The sequence below is a fragment of the Mustelus asterias genome, chromosome 1 (genome assembly GCF_964213995.1).
Source record: "Mustelus asterias chromosome 1, sMusAst1.hap1.1, whole genome shotgun sequence".
NCBI lineage: Eukaryota > Metazoa > Chordata > Chondrichthyes > Carcharhiniformes > Triakidae > Mustelus > Mustelus asterias.
The window spans coordinates 185,575,691-185,599,156 of record NC_135801.1 but is presented as its reverse complement, the minus strand read 5'-3'; the positions used below and the strand labels follow the sequence as shown (position 1 = coordinate 185,599,156).

The 23,466-nt window shown below is 41.2% G+C and overlaps 1 protein-coding gene across 2 annotated transcripts in view; it reads right to left on the bottom strand.

Annotated features, from left to right (window-relative positions):
- The window catches only part of dnaaf9 (dynein axonemal assembly factor 9), a 172,630-nt gene that overhangs the window by 41,668 nt on the left and 107,496 nt on the right, over positions 1-23,466 (bottom strand). For both annotated transcript variants that reach the window (XM_078224143.1, XM_078224135.1), the window contains 6 exons: positions 18,835-18,981; positions 12,691-12,779; positions 9,579-9,680; positions 8,986-9,103; positions 2,990-3,078; positions 1,529-1,687 (listed from right to left, as the gene is read on the bottom strand). In XM_078224143.1, coding sequence (XP_078080269.1) covers positions 1,529-1,687; positions 2,990-3,078; positions 8,986-9,103; positions 9,579-9,680; positions 12,691-12,779; positions 18,835-18,981 — 704 coding nt within the window. The remainder of the gene's footprint in view (positions 1-1,528; positions 1,688-2,989; positions 3,079-8,985; positions 9,104-9,578; positions 9,681-12,690; positions 12,780-18,834; positions 18,982-23,466) is intronic.

The following is a 23,466-nucleotide window of genomic DNA, read 5'->3' as shown; positions in this document are numbered from 1 at the left end:
ACTGTTTGCAATCTCTGCCCTCTCATCACTACGAGAACGCCAGAAGGGATGGGGATGTTTTGCTCCTGCCCCTCTAAATAGAATCTCGGAATAATTAATAGTACAGGAAGCCATACAGCCCATCATATCCGAGTTAGCTCCCTGCAAGAGCAATCAGCTAGTCACACTATCCTGTCCTTGTCCAAAGCCCTCTTTTGTGAGGTTTGCACCTCATACAGGTGGGTCAGGTGTTAGAATGTAACCTATGATAACATTGGATCTGTTATAAAGTAACCAATGGTAACATGCTGGGAGGGTCAGCTAGACAATGTAACCAATGACAAAATGATGTGGTCAGCTGACCAGCTGACCCAGTATAAATAAGAAGCAGATGGGAATTGTGGGGAGCTTGTATGGCCTAGGGTTGGAGTAATTAAGTTTCTTTATTAAACCTTTTTCTTTGATTTACTTTCTGAAGTAAGTTTTTTTTTATTGCTTGCAACTGAAGAATTCCTTCTGCTGGATGAACAAGGTACATGGCTAGATTAGGGGATGCTTAAAGTCCCATTGCTTCAACCCATTGCCTGCAGTAAAACAAGCCTGCAAGCAGTTCCAACTGAAATCTTCAAATAACAGCAACACAAAAAGATCGATAACAGCAAGAAAGGTTTTCAATATCTTTCCTAAGGCATTAACAACTTGATGTGGCACTGATCCATGCCTTCCGGCACCTTCCCCAAATGATCTAATGCATAAGCTTTAGCGATGAGCATCTGTAAGGATATTAACTAGAGTCCAACTCTGTTGTCACCTGATTCGCCGGAGTTGAACCCCGACTGATATTCATTTCCAAACCACAGATTCATCCAATGAACATCAGCTACCTTAGTACCGAAGGGTTAAGTGACCTGGAAACCTTCTTAATTTGTACAACTCAGTTAACATATAAATTCAGGTCAATTGGGAGAGTTGGCAGAGTTACAGAAGTTAGTTTGAGAGTTTTAGATTACTTTTCTAGGAATTCTTGAAGGTCAGATAGGGAAAGACATGGGCCAGTATTTTCTGATACCATTGCACTGGACAGAGATTTGGCTGAGCGCCAAATGCTTCATCCGCACTGCAGCTACAGCAGGGCAAACAACTCAGGTGAACCTTGAATTAAGTGAGCTGCAGGTTAGGTTCTATAGTCGGTTAAGAAAGCCAATAAATATTACCGAAACAAGCATTAAAAACGTCCACATTATGATACAATATTAGAACTACTTTTGAATCTTAGTCCAAAAAATGAGACACAAAAAAGAATAAAAAGAAATAAAAATAAATCATTCTTAGCTTTCAACAATCTATTTTCCATCTTCTTAGATTTAATTTAGTTTAATTAAGCCATTCCCTAAATGGGACAGACAAATGGCAAACTTTTCTTACAATTCTTGATGTTCTTGAACTAACTACAAGGTGTCAAACGTCACATCTTGATGTTTTTCGTCTTTGACTTGGTGTGTGGAACTCGCACGCAAAGCACGTCCTAGCTACTCTGAATTACACTCACCCTGGAGTAACAATCAGTAGCCTCAACTTCTTTCTTGAGTACACAGATTGACGAACAGTCCTATTACGCTGTGCTTCAAGAACGTTTGAAAGATAACGGTGGATTTGCCCAACATTGAATGGCTCACAGTTATCTGGCATCTGACGGTAAACTAACCACCTATAATGAAAGGAGACCACAATTAGTTGCAAGAAGAGACACTGCTATCAAAACTTTTCATCCTTCATTCAACAGGACTGCTCGCAATAATTTTCCAACAGTAATGGGGAACAACAATTCATACTACATAGTGTTGATTCGTTGGCAAGTGACTGGTGGAGGTGCTGCCATGAGAATACAGCATGGAACAATTAACTGTCTAGCTTTTCAAATTCAAACTGGGCAGGTCGACTCTGACTGGTCAAGACATTGTCCTGGGGAAATCTCCACATCTGGGGAAATGAACCAGGGAATGACTGTTCCTTAAGCTTTTGTTTAGTTGAAAAAGGCGCAATATGTGGACATGGCCCTTTGCAGACAAAAGGAGCATGTGTGAATACATGTGGCTTCTAGCATGCATTAAGTGAGCCACACTGTGAATCTGACAATCTTAAATTGGTTTTCAGTGCAACGCCTCACAGATTGCTGATTGTCTAATCGCAGAATCATGTCTAATGTTGGACTCTGTGGGCCAGATTTTCTACACGCCCTCGTGGCATGTTTTGCGGCAGCAGCTCCCAATGGTTAGTGACAGGATTTTTTGGTCTCACCACTTCAACAAGGTTTTCCGTTGTATGCAATCTCCGCTGGCTGGGGACTTGTGGAGTGGCTCGCCATCGACAGGGCTAAAAGATCCCCACTGGTGGGAACGGCTGGAAAATTCCAGCCTATAATTTGAATTTTGGAAGGATGGGTTGGTTATGTATGGGTCTGTACTTTGTCTCTTGTGAACAAGAAACATACTACTTGATACAGTCCGCCAGCTAATGGAACATATGGCCTATGTACCTGGTATCGCACCGGCACTGAAATTCAAACTACACTGCTCATTTGTGTGATCAGCAGAACATCCTTTTGCCTTGATGGCAGCATCCTGTTAGCAGAGAATGCCACTCGCGTTGCTACTGCATAGTAACAGCATACAACAGCTAGCGTCATCTGTTGCTCAAATGTTTGAGACACCTTACCTTCTAGAGTAATCTGAGGTAGACTGGGTACTTCCCAGGACTGAAAGTGACAGCCTTAGGCCCTATTTATTTAATCTCATACTTGAACATATGGAATTATGGTGTGAAGGAGCATATAACTGGCCTAACATTAACCTCACCCTGATGACTAATGTTGGATGCAAGCTACTATGTGTGGGAAAGGTAGAAGAACAGAAAGCATTAATTTATTACATTTAAAGAAAAACCTTCTCGTTTTACTAAGACGTACTCACTCCAAAACAAAATTGACTGTGAAATTATTCAATTTACTGACCTTCCATGTTCTTGATTGAGATTGACAATTTTTGTACATAGATCTTCTTTATAACTACCAGGTAGACCTGCAATAATAGTGATCGTCATCTGAAACAAACACCAAGATAAGAAATCCAATTATATAAAATACTGCTACAGGTATTGTCAATTTTAATATGGAAAATTAAATGATACTCTGGGAATCAATAAAAAAGCAAACATTTATACAATAGAAATCTACTGCAAAATATTCTACAGCAGTGGAATTATTTAGTTATGTAATGTAATCCAGTGATTCGACACATGTTACTGACTTATTGCCAGATGTCGCACACCAGGAAATGAGAAAGAGGAAAGGAATGATACTTTTTCTGATCTAAAATGCTGGACCATTCTACAAAGCACTGTGAAGATGGCCCAATTTTTAAAAAATTACCGCAAGTTCATTGTATAACTTAACTTAACATTGTATAACTTAACATTGGGGAGCATTCATTGGATAATTATCTGTGCATGTAGGAAGAACATAGCTCTTTAAGGGTCTTTTAACTTGTTTATTAGTTAATTTCTTAACTGCCTTATTTTTACCAATATACTCAAAAGCAGTTTAGAAAGAAATTAAGACTATTGGTGGGTTGTAGAATTGGCAGCTACACATTTGTAATGTCTCACTTCGCGAATAACTCAAACTGATTAAAGATAGACTTCTGGTCTCCTTTTTTACCAACGGACTACAAGTAGTTTATCACCATTTATTTACTTAGTATTTCAACTCAGCCCTTTTCTTTTCCCTATTAAATTCAAATTATCTCGAGCTTGGCCCCATAAGAGATTAGCATGCAAAGTTAAAGCATATGGGATTGGGGGTAGTGTATTGAGATGGATAGAAAGCTGGTTCGCAGACAGGAAACCGTAGATGGAGAAAGAACGACTACAACAATGGTTTCACAACAATAATGGCAATAGGGACTTTAAAATGGCTATTCTGGTTGAGAGGTAAGCATGCTGGGATTTTTGGTCAACTTATAATTAAAACAAGATGCAGGTCGTAAAGTTACTCTGGTCTGGAAACTGGTCTGAAGCTTCCTGTGTTGACTAAATAAGAGAAGTTGTTTACTTTTGAGCAGACATTGAATTTTATTTACGTTGCGTGAGACATGCAATCTGAAGTAAGCATAGTGGCATCGTTCACAAGTAATTTCATTGGATGTTCGAGCCACGTGATTGGTTTCTGATTACACAATTGGTTGGATGAGAGAGTCTTCTGGAAGCAAGTGAAGGATTTGTAGATAAAAGGCATTGCAGTCCCTTATTAGCCAACAACAACTCTAGAGATTAACCATTCTAAGAAGGAATCTTCAGCAAGTAGATAGATTCTACATCGGGAATATTTCTTGGCCAAGGTTTTTCCTGAATTCGGTTGTATCTATTTTCAGTTAAACAATTAAAGTTAATGTTCAATTAAGAGTTAAAGTTCAGTAAGAGAGTTCATGAGCTGCACGTATTAAATAAGAAAATAAATTGTTGAATGAATTAAAGAGTGGACCACTGTTCTTGTTTGTCTTATTAAACTGGAACGCTTGGAAGTTGTTTAAATTAAAAGTCGAATAACAAAATAAAGAGTTGGAATAAACAAGTAATTTTCCGAACGGCAGGCAGTGACTAGTGAGGCACCGTAGGGATAGGTGCTAGGACTCCAGCATTTCACTATATATATTAATGATTTAGATGAGGGAACTAAATGTAATATCTTCAGATTTGGAGACAATACCAAGCTTGGTGACAGGGTGAGCTGTGAGGAGGATGCAGAGTTGCCTCAATGTGATTTGGATAAGCTGAGTGAGTGGGCAAATGCATGGCAGATGTAGTATAATGTTGGTAAATGTGAGGTTATCTTTGATGAAAGTGGACCACTGTTGTCTACGCCCAACTTCTCTGACACACTACTGAAGAAAGGTGGCAAACCACCTTAAAATGAAGATAGATCTCCAGGAAAATTCTGAGGCTGGAAGATGGATACCCTCCAGGACACCTAATCTGGAATGTCCACTTGCAGATGCACCCCAAATCACTGCTGTGATGTTCCAGGGTTTCAGGCAGCCTCCATCCTAAACTCCAGAGAGAACCCAAGCATTGAATACATGGATATATAGGGAATAGAGGGGTATGGACCAAGTAAGGGCAGAACATTTTTTTTAAGTTTAGTTAGGGCAGGAATTATCAACTGCAGCCAAGGCCATGGATTCATGGAAGCATTGAAAGAACCAGTTCCCTTAACAATTAAAAATTGAGCAATCCCAAATAATAAAAACAGAAGGCAACTTAATTAGTCACTGCAAACTAATTGGCCTGAAGGTAAATGGAATGGAATTTCTGCAACACCAGACAACATTGCACGAGATGTAATTGGAGTTATCCGATTCAGTAACTCAGTGTTGTAAACATGCCTGTACTTTTTACAATCCTCTCATGGCAACAATATCAATGTAAACATGTCTGAAGGATTAATTCTTTAGGTCAGGTTGAAATCAGTATATCCTGAATTTGTTAGAATCATATCTTGCGAAACTATATTTCTTTTTTAAAATTTGGAAGGACATTGCATTATTTAAACACTTGGACTATTTTTTTTACAAAAAGGTCACAAGTTTACCTTTGGATTACAAATGGAGATCTGCAAAGCTGAGACAAAAAGCTCCAGCTCAATGTATTTATATTGATCCAACTGTATGAGTGCTGAATGCTTTTGAACAAGGAACCTCTTTCCAGGAGGCCACAAGGGGAACTGCACAAGTTTGTACTTAAGAACTTAACTTGTCGGTGGTGTAGGAAGGCTGACAAAGATCCCCCTTGATCAGGGTCAATCCATCATGATCACTCCCAATTCGATGCCCTCCCAGCCTCCAAAATCACCATGATTGAAAGCAAAAAATCCATCAAGTCCAATGAGCAAAAGCTTGGTTAAAGAGACAATTTTATGGAGTGTGTCTTAAAAGGAGGAAAGCAAGACAGAGAGACAGAGAAATGCAGAGCTTAAGGCCAAGGTAACCGAAGGTATTACCACCAATGGAGAAACAATTACAAGTTGTAAATAAACAAGGGGCCAGAATTAAGGGAGCACAGAGATCTCCAAGGATTGTGGGGATGGAGGGCAAGGCAATGGAAGGATTTGAAGCCAAAGATGAGAATTTTAAAATGAAGATGTTGCTTGACCGGGGAGGTCATCAAGCATGGAGATGGTAGGTTAATGCAACTCGATACATGAGTAACAGAGTTCTAGATGTCCACAGGTTTACAGAGAGAGTAGAATGTAATAGACAACTCATGAGTGCATTGTTATACTCATGTGTGGAGGCAAGGAAGGCATGAATGAGTGTTTCAGCAGATGGGTTAACGCAGGAGCGATGTTTTGGAGGTAGAAAAGTGCAGTTTCAGTGGTGGTACAAATGTGAGGTTGGAATCACATCACAGGCCATATCTAACGGTGTGGCACAGTGGCACAATGGTTTGCACTACTGTCTCACAGCGCCAGAGACCCGGGTTCGATTCCTAGCTTGGGTCACTGTCTGTGCGGAGTATGCACGTTCTCCCCATGTTTATATGGGTTTCCTCCGGGTGGTCTGGTTTCCTCCCACAGTCTGAAAGACGTGCCGGTTCGGTGCATTGGCTGTGCTAAATTCTCCCTCAGTGTACCCGAACAGGAGCCAGAGCGTGGCGGCTAGGGGATTTTCACAGTAACTTCATTGCAGTGTTAATGTAAACCTACTTGTTTGTGCCACTAATAAATAAACTATAACACCAAGGCTACAAACTCATGACTTAGTCTCAAATCTTTGCAAGGGAATTATGTTTGCAGCAGTGACCCAAAAAAATGGTTTCAGTTATCCCAACATTCAACTGAAGGAAATTTCTGCTCATTTACTACTAGTAGCTTCCTTCCATAAGGTGAGAAATGAGGATGTTTGCAGGTGATGGCATAATGTTCAGCACCATTCATGACTCCTCAGGTACTGAAGCAGTTCATGTCCAAATGCAGATTTGGGCTGACAAGTGGCACAAGTCAGGAATGTAATGGAGTGCAGCGCCAACAACACTCAAGAAGCTTGACACCATCCAGGTCAAAGTACCTTCATTGCTACCACTTCCACAAATATTTCAATCTCTCCAGCCCCAATGAATAGTGGTAGTACCATCTGCAAGATGCATTACAGGAACTCAAAGGCTCCTTAGGCAGCATCTTCCAAACCCATGACCACGACTATCAAGAAGGTCAAAAGCAGCAGGTTCCTAGGAACACCACCACCTGGAAGTTCCCCTTTATGTCGCTCACCATCCTGACTTGGAAATATATCACCATTCCTTCACTGCTGCTGGATTAAAATACTGGAATTCCATCCCTAACAGCACCTTGGGTGTACCTATATCTCAAGGACTGCAGCAGTTCAAGAAGACGGTTCACCACCACCACCTTTTGAAGGGTAGCTAGAGATTGGCAATAAATACTGGCGTAGCCAGTGATACCCACACCTCATAAAATTAATGTTTTGAAATGTTGAACAAGTGTTCTGATAGCTCAGAGACAGTGAAGGAGTCAAGGAAGATGGAGGAGAGGTAGAGGTATAGCTGTGAAAATTAAAGCTGTGCTTTTGAATAATGCCCCCCAGGGACAGCATATAGATAGTAAATTGAAGGGGGCCAAGCATCAATCTTTGGGCACATCAGAGGTAATGGGCCAGGAGCAGGAAGAAAGGCCATTGCAAATCATGCTCTGGCTGTGATTAGTTAGATAACAATAGAACCGGGTGAGAGTAGTCTAACCTAGCTGGATGACAGTAGAGAAATATTGGAGGAAGATGGTGTGGTCAAATGTGCCAAGGCATTCATACAGGTTAAGAAGGATGAGGAAGGCAAGCCTTCTGTCATAGTTATGTAGAATGTCTCTTGTGACTTTCATAAGAGCTGTTTTGGAACTTTGGTTGGGGCAGACATCTGATTGGATGAATTAAAGCATGCAGTTCTGGAAAGAATAGAAATAGATTTGGGAGGGGATATCACTTTTAAGGACTTCAAAAAGGAAATGGAGGTTGAATCATGATTTGGAAGGATGGCAGAGTCAAGGGTCGGTTTCCGAGGAGAGGGGTCAGATTTAAAGAGGAGTGGGACAATATCTGAAGAGAAAGAACAGTTAGCAGTACCGGCTAACATGAGAACCAGAAGGGGAAGTTGGGTGGCCAGCAGTTCAATGGAAATAGATTTGAGGGAGCAGGAGGTCAGTCTCTTGGAGAAGATGAGCTCAGAATATTTCAAAAAGGTTTCAATTTATATTTCCCAAAAGCTGAATTCTGTAACAAAGTTATCCTAATGTAAAGACAGAATTTCCCAGGATTCAGTCACAGTATCAGAGAAGCAAATGCCTCCACAATATTAACCCATTCACTGATTCCATGGTTTTGTGCAACCAATCAAGTTACAACTTATAATGCAAGTCAGGTCATGATTCTGATTAAAGGTCCTTGACCCGAAACAGTAATTCGGTTTCTCTCCACAGATGCTGCCTGACCTACTGCGTATTTCCAGAATTGTGTTTTTATTTCAGATTTCTGGCACCAGCAGTTTCTGCTTTTTAATTCTTCTGCATGACTCATGGAAATGAAATATATTAATTCTTGTGCCCAGAAGATGTAGTTTTACTATTAGCATAGCTTTCTTGTCCATCAAAATATATATTAAATGTGAAATAATGCGCTGTGGTATATTAATACCAATGCTTAATTGGCTAAAAATTATGCAGGCCTACTCTAAGAGAGATTAATACAAGTGGAAAGGCAATGAATGCAATACTGATTAATCCAAGTACCAACTCATTGGTTAATCACTATTTTTATGCTGTCCTGATGTATTAGCTGGGCATTTAACTATCTATATTCACTCAAATCCATTCACAATTTTGTAATTGCTAATAAATAAGTACATTTTAAGCATTGGTTTTGAAAGACAAAGAACATGTTTCATTACCTTCGTCTGGTCTTCACTGAATGGGGAGGTTACCTTCGGCTGCTGTAATAATATGCACAGATCAGATCTTCTCACTGGTTCATGGCTCACACTACTGACAGCAAAATGCTGTAAAAACCTGGAATCAATTTAGAGGCAGATTTAATTTCCATTTTCTTTGTTCAATCATTGTGTCTAAAGCTGAGATATGATAGTCTGGCTATCACACTTGAGATGCAAATCTTTACAGGTATTTCAAAAATGAGATCACAAACACTTGCTGTAAACTCATTTTAATATTAGTCAAACATCAATACTGAAAACATCTCTGTAAAGAGAATTTAAACACAGAAGTTTGTGCTATTTTCACCAGCAATTGAGCTCCCTACTATTTGATAGTTCTCCAATAAGGCTCCAATGGATGTTTCTTAGCTTAAAATTTCGCAGTTGTAGGCAATTTTCATCTACAGTTGGGATTTAATGGAAGATTACCAAGAGGCAGAAACATTTAGAATGGGAATCAAAGGCAGCTGAAGTATTAATGAAAAGGTGGGAGCGAAAGAAAATATTCAATGGTCAGCACTTCATATGGCAAAAACAAAAGAAACACTTACATGTCAAAATCTGGTAGGTTAGCACCAACTCTTTTTAAACGGTTCCAGCGTTCATCTTTAGGTATAGACTGGACCTCAAAAAGTTTCTCCAGGTTCAAGTGTCTAATGGAGAATAAAGAGCAATGTGTGCAATATTATAATGTGCAATTTAAATATAACGAAGTTGGAATATTAATACGCAAGAACGTTTATTTCAATATTGATTTAATGATGTTTTAAAACAATACTTTATTTCATAGAATCATAGAATCTACAGCATGGAGACAGGCCCTTCAGCCCAAACTGGTCCAGGCCGACCAAAATGCCCATCTAAGCTAACCCCATTTGCCTGCATTTGGCCCATATCCCTCTAAACCTTTCCTATCCATGTATCTGTCCAAATGCCTCACTGAAACTTAATATTCAAGATTAGTTTAATACATCTTACAGAAAAGAAGATTACTGAAGTTGCTAGAAATCTGAAAAATGGCAGAAAATGCTGGAAATCCTCAGTTGGCCTGTCAGCATTTGTGGAGAGAGAAACAAAGCACAATGACCAATCAGAAGTGCAAAATATTAGAGCTGTAATTGGTCCTAAGCAAGTGCAGAGGCAGAGAGGGAAGGTTTAAAAAAAATAAGGTCTGTGATAGGGCAGAAGATAGGAAAGATGAAATGACAAAAGGGATTGTCGCACAAGGCAAAAGTGAGTGGCAAAGGAAGGGACAAGTAAAGAAACAGAAGATAGGCCTGAAGGAGGTATAAATGGCAATGTGGTGCACCCGCAGCAAACATAATACCAACCAGCTCTCCTTAAGCCTTTTGAAGCGTGACTTATAATGCTTCTCTATTAAACAATCATATAAAATTAACCAGCACCTGGAGAAGCTCAAGTTAGTTAAGAGCCAGCACAGATTTGTAAAAGGTAGATTGCATTTAGCTGATCTATTTCAATGTTCTCGATGAAATGACAGAGGAAGTTGAAGAGATACTAGTGGTTGTTTCTGTGTGTATTTTAAGAAAGTGTTTGACAGAGAACCCCATTAAGGACTGGTTAGCAAAATTAATGTTCATGGAATTGGAGGATCAGTGTCCGTTTGGGTAAAAAAACTGATTGGCTTAAGGTCAGGATACAGTGAGTCCTGATAAATAGTTGTTTGTCAGACTGGAGGATGTTAGAAAGCGGTGTTTCTGCTTGGACCACTGCTTTTTTGATTCACATCAATGGCTTAGGATATTGGAATAGAGAGTAAAATTTCTAAATTTGCCAATATCAGACTAGGAGATGTGGGCAAAGTGATGATACACATCGATTGCAACAAGGCATAGACAGGCTGATAGAACGGGCAGACAAGTGGCAAATAAAATTTAATTCAAAGTGCGAGGTAATGCATTTGGGCAGATAGGATAAGGAAGGCAATAAAGACTTCTTGGCACAGTTTGAAAGAACATCTAGGGACATAAAGAGAGCTACTGAGCACAAAAGCAGGGAAATTATGCTGAACTTTATAAAGGTCTTGTTCAGACACAACTAGGGCTACATTTTAGGGAGAGTGGATTGTTCTTCCCTCCTCTCCCCAGCTGATTCTGACTCGCTCCATGCCAGCCCGCTCTGCCACAATACACTGCGGATAGGCTAAATTAGTGGAAAATGGGATTTCTGTCCGTCACTCAGGAGCAAGTCCTGTCCTCAGGAGTTACCAGCTTGAGTAGTAGGCACTGAAGGGACTGCAGGAAGAAGGCTGAACAGGAACATGGTTCCCCAAGAACACAAGCAAGTTGAGGCAGGGAGGGGGTAAGAACAAAAAGGAAGGTCTGGACAGAAGATAGGAAATCCGAAAATGGAAAAGTGATTGTGATGCAAGTCAAATGTGGGTGGTAATGAGACAAGTAAAAAATGGGCCTGAAGGAGGTGTAAATGGCAATGTGAGTGGGGAAGGATCCGAGAGCCCAGGGATGGGTAGGCAAGGGAAGAGGAGAGTGCCTGCCGTGTTCTGCCAGGCAGGTGGCGTGGAAGGAAGGGGGTGGGGGTAAAGAGGGTGACACCTTGGTACCATCTTAATGAGGTAATGAGATGCACCTGTTCTCCCCCCTTCCACCTTCACTCATGCTGGCCTTTACAAATGGCCCACCACTCCCGCCTGACTGCCGGTGCCAACCGTGTTATGGTGTGGGAGGTGTATTATTTAAGTCAATAGGTTTGTTAACAAGCCTAAATAACCTGTAATTATCTATTTACTTATGGTGGACAGGCACCAAAATTGGCAGCCTGCCCACCGAACGTATAATGGAAGTGAGGTAACCACCTGGCCTATTTTGCATGCCCCACCGCCAAAAACATATTCAGCACGTAACGCCCAGAGCTTGGAACATTGCATCGAGTTTTGAATAAAAGATGTGAGGCTCCTCAAGGGGGCACAGAGGAGAGATTGGTCAGAATGGATCCAGAGATTGAGGATTTTAGCTGCAAAGTTAGGTTGATGAAGCCAGGGTTATTCTCCTTGGAGTAAAGGAGTTGACCAGCGATTTGGAAAAAGAGGTGTACAAAATTATGACACATCTAGATAAAGTCCACAAAGAAAAACTGTTCTCATTAACCAATAATAAAATGACTGGGAGACAGATTTAAACTTTTTAGTAAGAGAAGCAGGGAGGGAATGTGGCAATGGCCAAGAACTTGCTGCCTATGAGGATGCTGAGACAATCAATTATTTAAAATTAAAATTGGATGGGGCTTGAGAGAAATAAACTAGCAGAGCTATGGGGATTGAATGGGGGAATGAGACTGATTGGATTGTTCGGAGTACGATCACAGATTCAATGGACCGAATGGCTTCCTCCTGCCCCATAATGACTTAATGACCGGGTGGCTGGGTTCATCTGCAAATGCATAAAGACTGAATAACTAGTGCATTGATGAAGTCTGCTTAAATTTAAATTCTGCTTCCAGTCAGCCATTCGAAAAGATAAATAATTAAGTAATAATTAAGTAATAGCTTAAGTAAATATTGGAAACAAAACAATTTATTAAGCGCCTGAACTTGCTGACTGAAGGCAACAATGAAAATAGTAGCAATAAAAATTTAAAAATGTAAATTTTAATTTCCAACATCGACTGGCCAAACAAATTACTTACAGCTTTCTCTGCTCTTCAGATAACTGATTACTCTGACACATTTTTAGTGTAATCCCCGACTCTCCCATCTGCTGCCATGGAGACATCACCTATAACATACCAAGATCAAATTGAAGCTATTTTTAGGAGAAGAAAATAGACGCCTCAAGTACATATTCAACTTTGTCCATCCAACCACCTTTCCCCAAAGAACAACTTTAAAAATGAGAAAGGTCAAGTAGAATAGGCTGGTCACATAATACAATAAAAATGATCCCTTAAAAATACCAGTACATTTCAGTGGAAATATCAACACCATTTGGCCCTGGAATCTATCATTTCTACCAACTTTCTTGCAGCCAAGTTGATAATAATTCAATATGTGAAATATAATATGAAAACAGGCCTTTTGAAAAATGATCTTTTTCATACAAATAAATAACAAAGTTTGACAATAACTCAGCAGGACCTAGCTTGCAGATGAAAATCCCTCCAAAACCCGCACATGCTCAACAGACGCAAGTAATACAGTTACATAGCAGAAAGTTTTAAGAACACTCTGCACTTAAAATTACATTAACAAGCTGGCACAGTGGTTAACACTGCTGCCTCACAGCGCCAGGGACCCAGGTTCGATTCTCAGTTTGGGTCACAGTCTGTGTGTTCTCCCTGTGTCTGCGTGGGTTTCCTCTGGGTGCTCTGGTTTCTTCCTACAGTCCGAAAGACATGCTGGTTAGGTGCATTGGCCATGCTAAATTGCCCCTTAGTGTACCCGAACAGGCGCTGGAGTGTGGCGACTCGGGGATTTTCACAGTAACTTCATTGCTGTGTTAATGTAAACCGACTTGTGACACGAATAAAATAAAAAATTAACACCTTTCCACCTGCCCCTAAATTCCAATCCCCCATCAAGAGAGAAATACAACGAAAGTAATGTCTTAACTATATGAGTGTCTGTCAGTTGCTTTGTGATTACATTGTGATCTACTCAATACCACTGGTGATTCTGGAATCATAGGCTGAGATGTAGGCCACAAATCTGTAAATGAACGTGCCCCTTCCACTCTCACAGTAAAATCAACCAGCAAACCCTGAACCTCAGAAACAACTTCCTGGTGAATGTCCACAGTTGCATTACCAACCATCTGCCAAGTTATCAGTATTGGTTGCTAGCTACAAATTTTTTTCTGATCCTAGGTCACACCATAAATGAATGTGGACTTGGTGTCTAATGTGGTAGCGTGGCATCTTTAAGGGGCATTCCTTCATGGGCCACAGCCAATGAAGTGTGTGTGTGTGAATTTGGGCCAATTGGGAGCAAGGACGAACATTCCTGGGCTGGAGGGCTTCAATTGGAGTCAGGGCATTGTTAGGATTACACCTGTATTAGTTGTGCTGTTAAACCCTTCGTGTATATAGTTCTTCTGATCAATAAACCCTTTAGTTAATTGTTTGTCACAAAGAGCCAGGAGTTATTACACTGGCAACAAGTGTTTTATGAAGTCCGCCTGGATCATACGTTTTGCACTTTGAATTTGGCCAGGATGAGCATGATTCAAATGACCCACTAGGGCATTTAGTTAACAAGGTTTATTTAAGAATACAGTTAACATGTATAGAAAGAAAATCAGCAATAACTTTTACCAGTTACAAACAAAACAATGATATTGTATAAACTTTAACAGCTAAACACTGTTCCAACAAAACAAATCCCATAAACAAAACCTTTGCCACAGATTTAACACAGCAAAGACTAATGCTCACATGATACTGGAATTTAGTCCTTTGGTTGAATGCTGCAGTTCTCTTCAGGTACACACAGACAAGCTTGGAGTCAGAACAGCTTCCCAAAACCAAGCAATGAGACTCTAGGGTAAACTAACCACCAACAGCAGATTTTTCTCCAGGAAGGCCAGAAATCTTGCTTCCAGCTACCAGCAGAATTTCCAAAACCAGGGAAAGAGAGAGAAAAACACCGATTTCCAGCTTGATGTCCACCACCTCCTTCTAAACTGAAACTGAAAATGAATCCCCAGATTTATTTCCGGGGGGGGACGACGATGACGGGGGACGACGACGGACAGACGACCACTTGACTTTGACTTGTCCATCATCTTCCCCCTCAACACTAGCTCATAAAAGATCTGAGAGTAAAACTAAACAAATCCCCATTTAAGTCATTGAAGTAGCAATAAAAGGACTTCTAGCAGACGGGCCAGCAACAATGAGAAAAAAAGCTGAAAAGGTCTGCTTACAACTGCAGAGAACGTGATTTTAAAAAAAGTCTAAAGGTACACTAACATCACATAAGGAAAACCCAGATCAGTCAATGAAAGCCCACAGTTCAGACATGGAGGGGAAAGAGAGTGATCACTCGAAGTCAATGTGCAAAAAAGGTAAAGCCTCTATATTTTAAGGTGCCATTATTTGCAAAGATAGAAGCATTCGATCCTGAGATTGAGAATTGGGGCAATATATTGAGGTTGTGGTATCTTTTCATGGCAAACAAAATAGTGGCCGAGGAGAAACAAAAGATGATACTCACAGTCTGCGACCCAGACTTACAACCAGGTGAGAAGCTTGACGTAACCCGAAGTTTCAGACATAAAAACCTTCAAAAAGTTTGTCAATTTGGGTTAAAAATTACTGTAACCCCCGACCATCCGTAATCATGCAAAGGTACAAACTTAAACTGGAGATAAGAGAGCCAGGAGAGATGGTCTCTGGCTTCATGGCCAGACTTCGCCGGCTGGCTGAGCAGTGCGAGTTCAGGCCTTCATTGGGAAACAAGTTGAGGGACTGTTTAGGATGGGATCCACAACCCTTTAGTTAATTGGTTGCCACATTGAGTCACTTCAACTCATTACAAAGCAAACAACTCTTCTGTTTCGCAGTCTCAAGATTCAAGATACTGGACCACTTTGGTCTAAGGTTATTTCCACTAACTACCTCTAGTTACTACCGAAGGTCCTGATGTAGACCTGATCATCTGGTTTAGACTGTCTCTTCTTTGGGATGGTAGTCATGTCCCCCCTTCTGGGTGGGGAGTAAGAAGAATATAGGGGGAAATCACCCCTTATATTCTACACCCTCTCCTTTCCTTCTCCCCATGTACTCTATGAACGGTATGTTTTGTCTGTACAGCACAAGAAATAACACTTCTCACTGTATCCCAATACATGTGATCAATAATAAATCAAATCAAATCAAATGGTAGTCATTAAGACAAGTTCCCTGGCTTTTCTTCAGTACAGGGATGATGGCCATCTTCTTGAAGCAGATAGCAACCTCAGATCGGAGTAAAAAGAGGTTAAAGATGTCTGCGAATACCCTCGCCAGCCGGTCCACTCATCCGGGTACCCCATCCAGCCAGTCGCTTTATGTGGGTCATATTTCAAGGCGGCCAATCACTGTCTACGATGGTGATCTCCAATACTAATTTGTAAACATAGTGCCATTATCCAAAACAAGCGAATCTAGTAAACCAGGAGTTGCAAAAATTTGACATAGCTTCTCAATTGTCACAGAAGCTGTAATATTGCTCATGATGTGCTTCCAACCATTTTGAATAGGATGTTGACAGTGGAGGATTTGAGCGATGGTAATGCCACTGAACGTCAAGAATTGGTTAAATTCGCTCTTGTTGGAGATGGTCATTGCCTGGCACTTGTGGCATAAATGTTATTTGCCATTTGTCAGCTTAAGCCCAACAGTGAATAGCCTAACATTTTCTGGTGTCAAGCTCCACAGGCTAGACTATACATCCTCCTGTAAAGCACAAGTCAAGTCAACACATCTTACAACTCCACTCATTCCACTCTGAAGACACCTTACCACCCAATCTCACTCACTCTCAGCCTATTGCCTTCTTGCACCCAAGCCTCAATCACACTCCACATATAGTGTTGCATACTCTGCACACAAGCCATTACGAGCACTCGTGAGAAGACCGTTCAACCTGTCGTATCTCTCTACAACAGCAGCGCTTATAGTGCCACACCCCTGCCTTTCCTCCATAATCCATCAAATTTTTCTTCTTCAGATAAATATTCATTCTGTTCCAACAGCTGGTTAAGATTGGTCCATATTGTTCTGGCTCTTGCTCCACAGAAATGGAAGGTAAAGCTGCATAAATTGTTTCTCTCTGTGGTGAAGGCTAGTACAGGGAAGTACAGCTAAAGGTGAGTGAAATAAGTGCGAGACAGATGAAGAAGTTAGCAACCAACTGTCATGCAGCAAAAGCACACAGAGAAGAGCTCTGAACAGCACCTGGTAATGGACATAGCAGAAGCTCTTCAGTGTAATTGATCAGAACTTCAGAGTTTTGACAAAGGGTCATCTGGACTCGAAACGTCAGCTCTTTTCTTTCCTTACAGATGCTGCCAGACCTGCTGAGATTTTCCAGCATTTTCTCTTTTGGTTTCAGATTCCAGCATCCGCAGTAATTTGTTTTTATTCAGAGCTTGTCAGTTCCACAGAACAGCCATTTCCCACTGAACACTTAACTTGGTAAATTGCTGATAGATTGAAAAAGGACCCCTGGCTGGGAAATCCAGGATTCAATATTATAACAGTGAATAATTGGCTTAACAACCTCAACCACTTCTTAATTATTTATCTGGCAGATGCAGTGGGGGTTCCTGCTCCCCTTCAATCGCTCCCCAAGGAAAGCAGCAGAGGGCAGGTTCATATCAGGATCCTGGCTCAATATCAGTTTCCAGGATTTCCCACCCTGTTGCCCCAGATCCAGCCTTCAACAGGCTGGAAAGTTCTGCCTTGTATTAGCATTCAATCTTAGACTGAACAGGTGCATGACAGAAAATGGATAAACATGTTCAGAATCATTTTCTAACTTCTATGCATCAAAATGGAGTTAGACTAATGCCTAAGTAACATCTTCCTTAATGATGTAATCCAGTACTTCATACAATAGTCAAACAAGAGCTGAAAGTCACAGGCCACGGAATACTTCGCAAATTTTGAGACTTTACAATTGCTTTGTGTATCTAGATAAAAATGAATCTGAGATAATGTACTGCAATTGCAGCAACATAATCAGGTTAACATGGGCTAAATAATAAACTGTAATTAACTCCTGAAAGCAACGAAGAAGGATTAGCTCAAGTGGTCAGTTTTAGCTTTAAAAAAACGCGCCACAAGCAAATACGGCATAGAAAGCAATTTGAATAAATGTGAATTTTATATGAAGTGCCTCAAGAGAAAGATATATCAAGGCAGACTCTTATACTGTTCTCAGGAGTTTGTGGTCCTATATTTAAGGATGATTAATCGGGGTCCGACTCATGAAGGAGTATTCATTTGAATATCTTAATAAAGTATTTTCCATTGAACAGTCAATCAAGTCACCTAAAAATGCAGCTATTAGGAACAGGCAGGATTTTAAAAATGCTTTACTAGAACAAGGGGCATAAAAACTCTCCCGCTTCAGGAGACAGGACAAATAAAAGGTAAACTTTTAATGGCATAATGACAGTATTAGTCTCCACGAAGGTGACTGGCAGCCACCCAAATAATTCTTCAGGATAATGGATGACTGAACACCACTATTTTCACTTAGTTACCCAAATAATTCTTCAGGATAATGGATGACTGAACACCACTATTTTCACTTAGTTACCCAAATAATTCATCAGGATAATGGATGACTGAACACCACTATTTTCAGGTAGTTACTGCTCGAAATATATTCACTCGGTGAAATTATTTAGACAGTTTTTTCCCCCCCCCCGATGGTGTAAGTATGTCAAAAAAAGAGAAGTGTGAAAGGGAAGTTACTTACTGATTGTTTAAAAGCCAACAACAATGTGCCCACCGAGCCTTGTTCCATAATGGAATGGCCATGCAAATCATTTCCAAGGGTCACATCCTGAAAAATTATTGGTCGCGCGCAATAGCTACATTTTAAAGGGGGCATTGATTTTAAATACAGATAATGAGAAGTTTATCAATTTTAGCAGATAACTGTTTATTAGGTCAATTATTGGTTAGACCAATAATCAAGCAGGCATGAGGTTGTCTATTTGTAAATTAGAATAAACTTTTACAGTTGGAAACTGTATCGATTTCTACCCATGTTATAAGGAGGCATCGGAGGGAAACATTTAATTATTGGAAATCATCCACCATTTGTATTTATGATCTTACCTGGGAGTAAAAGGATTTATAGATTTTTGATCGTGGCATAAATGCAAACATCAAGCAATTCGACGCGGTGTGTAAATGAATGGGCAGATGCGGAAGCAACGATTTCTTGTATTCAATGATAAGTACAGCAACAACACCTGGAGAATTCTAGAATATGAAAAAAATACATTAGTGACACACAGCCTCAAAATCAACATCTAGTCTGGGGCAGAATTCTGATTCAAGTGTTTCATTGAGTTTTTCAAGGAAAAAAATAAAATTTCAGTCAAGGAATTACATTTTTTCACCTATTTTTTTTTCAATCATGGGACAAGGACATTGCTGGCTGGCCAGCATTTATAACCCATCCGTCGTTGCCACTGAGAAGGTGATGGTGAGCTGCCTTCTTGAAACGCTGCAGTCCATGTGCTGTGGGTTGACCCACAATACCATTTGGTATTTAAAGAAATGAAGCAATATTTGTGACAATTACCTAGTCTGTTTTGCCAAATATGGTTACAATGTGGACCAATCTTAACTGATTGCTAGAACAGAATGACCATTATCTGAAGAAGCAAAATTTGGTGGGGATAATGGGGAAAAGGCAGGGGTGTGGCACTATAAGCACTGCTCTTGTAGAGAGATACGACAGATCGAACGGCCTTCTATGCTGTAACCATTCTATGACACAGCACAGCAAGAGGCCATTTGTTTCATTGCACCTGTGAAAACTCCTCGAAAGCCCTGTCCAATTTAGTCCCACTCTTCTGCCCTTTCTCCATAGCCTCCAATTCAAGTACTTATCCCGACTGAAAATTACTGCTGAACCTGCTTCCACACACTATCAGGCAATGCATTTCAAATTATCATAAGTTGCAATATAATTATTTGTCCCATTCCCCATACGTCCCTGGTTCTTTTGACAATTGAAGAGTCACACAGACTCAAAATATTAACTCTTTCTCTCTCAACAGATGCTGCCAGATCTGCTGAGTTTTCCAGCATTTTCGGTTTTTAAATTAAATCTGTGGTCTAGTTGCCGACTCAAGTGAATGTCATCAACTGGACTATCCATAGCCATAAACACTCTCCAAGCAAAAATATCTGAATGTAACATACCACCATTTGTGATGGTACTTTTATAGGAGTATCTAATTCATTGTGCAGATGGACTATTCCAATTATTAGAAAGTAACTGACTTAAGCTTTTTTTCCCCCCACAGCAGCATGCATTCTGTAACAATTTGGTCATGAAATTCCAGCTTTTTCTTCACTCACTGTAAGCAAACATGAAGATGGCAACTCGTGCTAGCAGCTTGAAATAGAGTGTAAGCTTAGAAATTTGTTAAGTGACAATATCTTCCTAAAGTCTAGTCAAGTTTGCATTTAGCATGCAACTACAATTTATTGCTGAAGTTAAATTTCTTTCAGGGCGGCATGGTGGCACAGTGGTTAGCACTGCTGCCTCACAGCACCAGGGAACAACCTTGCATGACTGTGTGGAGTTTGCACGTTCTCCCCATGTCCGCATGGGTTTCCTTCAGGTATTCCGGGTTCCCCCCACAGTCCAAAGATGTATAGATTAGATGGATTAGCCATGGTGAAAAAAAAACTCCCCTTAGGTGTCCCAAGATGTGTCTGTTAGATGTTTTAGCCGTGGTAAATATGTGGGGTTACGGGGATAGGGTGGGGGAAGACGGCCTGGGTAACATACTCTGTCAGAGAGGTGATGCAGATTCGGTGGAACAAATGGCTTCCTTCTGCTTTGTAGGGATTCTATGATATGAACATTCAGTCGTAGTCAGGGACAAACACGCTCTCTGCTGGAGAGAGCGCCACAGTTTGTTAATTAGAAAGCCAGTTCAACAAACACCAGCAGTTACCAACACAATTCTGTGGAATTTCAGCTGATGTAAACACAGGTGTCTTGCGATGCACACAGGGGAAATAAGCTGAAAGATAGCAGCCTATGACAGAATGCAGCGTGAGAGAGTATAAGCTTGGGAGTTTTAAGTGAGGGCAAAGGAATTTGGTGTAGTGCAAGAGGTGCTGTTCTGATCCTTTACTGAAAAAGTGGGGAAATTATTGGAGAAGATTCTTAGGGACAGAATGTACTCACATCTGGAAGAAAATAGGCTTATTAGCGATAGGCAGCATGGTTTTGTGAAGGGGTCATGTCTCTCAAATTTGATTGAATTCTTTGAGGAAGTGACAAGAAAAATTGACCAGGGGCAGGGCGGTGGATTTTGCATACATGGGCTTTAGTAAAGTCTTTGATAAGGTTCCTCACTGCAGGCTGATACAGAAGGTGAAGTCATGTGAGATCCGAGGTGAGATGGCAAGATGGATAAAAAAACTGGCTTGGGCATTGAAATCAGAGTAGCAGTGGAAGGGTACTTTTCTAACGGGAGGTCTGTGACAAGTGGTGTTCCACAAGGATCAATGCTGGGGCCTCCGTTCTTTGTTAAATATATAAATGATTTGGGGAGGAAAATATAGGTGGTCTGATTAGCAAATTGGCAGATGATACAAAAATTGGGAGAGTTGCAGATAGCAAAGAGGATTGTCAGAGGATACAGCAGGATATAAATCGACTGGAGGCCTGGGCTCAAAGATGGCAGATGGAATTTAACCTGGACAAATGTGAGGTGATGCGATTTGGAAAGTCTACTGCAGAAGGACAGTATACAGTAAATGGTAGAGCTCATAGAAGTATTAGCATGTAGAGGGATCTAGGCGTGCAGAGCCACAGTTCCCTGAAGATGGCAACCCAGGTGGACAAGGTGATCAAGACGACATATGGCATACTGGCCTTCATCAGTCAGGGCATAGAGTATAGGAATTAGAAAATCATGTTGCAACTGTGTAAGACTACGGTTAGGCCGCATTTGGAATATTGTGTACAATTCTGGTCACCACACTACCGGAAGGATGTTGATGCATTGGAAAGCATGCAGAAGAGATTCACCAGAATGTTGCCTGTTTTGGAGGATATGGACTATGAAGAAAGGTTGAACAAACTTGGATTGTTTTCATTGCAGTGTCAGAGGATGAGGGGAACCTGACAAAGGCTTACAAGATTATGTTAGACTTGGATAGAGTGGATAGTCAGAGTCTTTTTTGAAGGGTCAATTACTCAGGGGCATAGGTTGAAACGGAGGTGAGGAAAGTTTAAGAGAGATGTAAGGGGCACGTTTTTCGCACAGAGGGTGGTGAATGCCTGGAACGCACTGCCAGAGGTGGTGGAGGAAGCGGATTCTATAACAGCATTCAAGAAGCATCTGGATAGATACATGAATAGGCAGGGAAAGAGAGGGATATGGACCACATAGAGGCAAGAAAATATTAGATTAAAGCAGCATTTGTATCGGCACAGACTTGGTGGGTTGAAGGGTCTGTTCCTATGCTGTACTGTTCTTTGAGTGGTCTGAGAGTGGAGGCCGAAGACACCCATCCATTGGGATGGCCTTCAACTGGTGGCATGGTAGAACAGTGGTTAGCTCTGTAGCCTCAGTGCCAAGGATCTGGGTTCAATTCCAGCCTTGGGTGACAGTCTCTGTGGAGTTTGCACATTCTCCCCATGTCTGCGTGGGTTTCCTCCGGGTGCTCCAGTTTTCTCCCACACTCCAAAGATGTGCAGGTTAAGTGGATTGGCCTTGCTAAATTGCCCCAAGATTAGATTAGTGGGATTAGCGGGATAAATATGTGGGGTTACACCGCGATAAGGTGGGGGGTGGGCCTGAGTTAGATACTCTGTCAGAGAGTCGGTGCACACTTGATGGGCTGAATGGCCACCTTCTGCACTGTAGGGATTCTATGATTCCCTTAAAACTTCAATTTCTCTCTTTCACCCCCATAACCAAGTTGAGATATTAAAGAGTTAACGTCCACTGTAGACGGCAAGGTAAACTATTGGGCTTGCAAGAATGGCAGAGAAACAGCTCATGGGAGCAAACTGACAAAACAAGATAACCACAAGCTCCAGCTTGCTGGGCACGGCTGGGGTGCGAGTTTGGCTAAGTACGTGACAATGTTCTCTTTTGCGCTAACAGATAGCGTATCTTAAAGACATTATGCTTATGTTCTAATGGGTGGGGGTTGTTACTAGTAAATGCATATTTGAATAGAATGTTCTTTCTTATGCAGCAATTCCTGTAACTACTTGTTTTTGATTGAATCGGATGATGTGTGCTTAAGTCTTGTTTGAAATCACATCTACCTGATGCAATAGTAAAACTGTTTAAAAGAGGTCAGCCTTGTTACTCCGGGCACGCTTTTTGCTAACTGACTTCCAGCACTGAGTGGAAGTAGCAAAGGTTAGCCAGCCTACATATGTGGGACAAATAAAGAACTTTGATTCTGACAACGGTTGGTGTTTGCCTTTGTATCAAGGACGGAAGAGTCGTGTGAAAAACGAACGAAGTATCAGGGGATCTCCCCCCAACCCCCTTACTCACTTCCCCACCACTACCCCCACCCTCTACCTCGGGCTCTCCCCCATCCTCCACAATTATGGCAGGATCAGGGCATTCCGTCCATCCCCCTCCACCCACTTAAAGGCATTAGCCCCCACCCCAACCCATGGGGCTTCCCAGAGAGCCCATCCTGGCACTGCCCAGGCATGGCCCTCTCCCCCCGGGCAGCCTTTGCAGG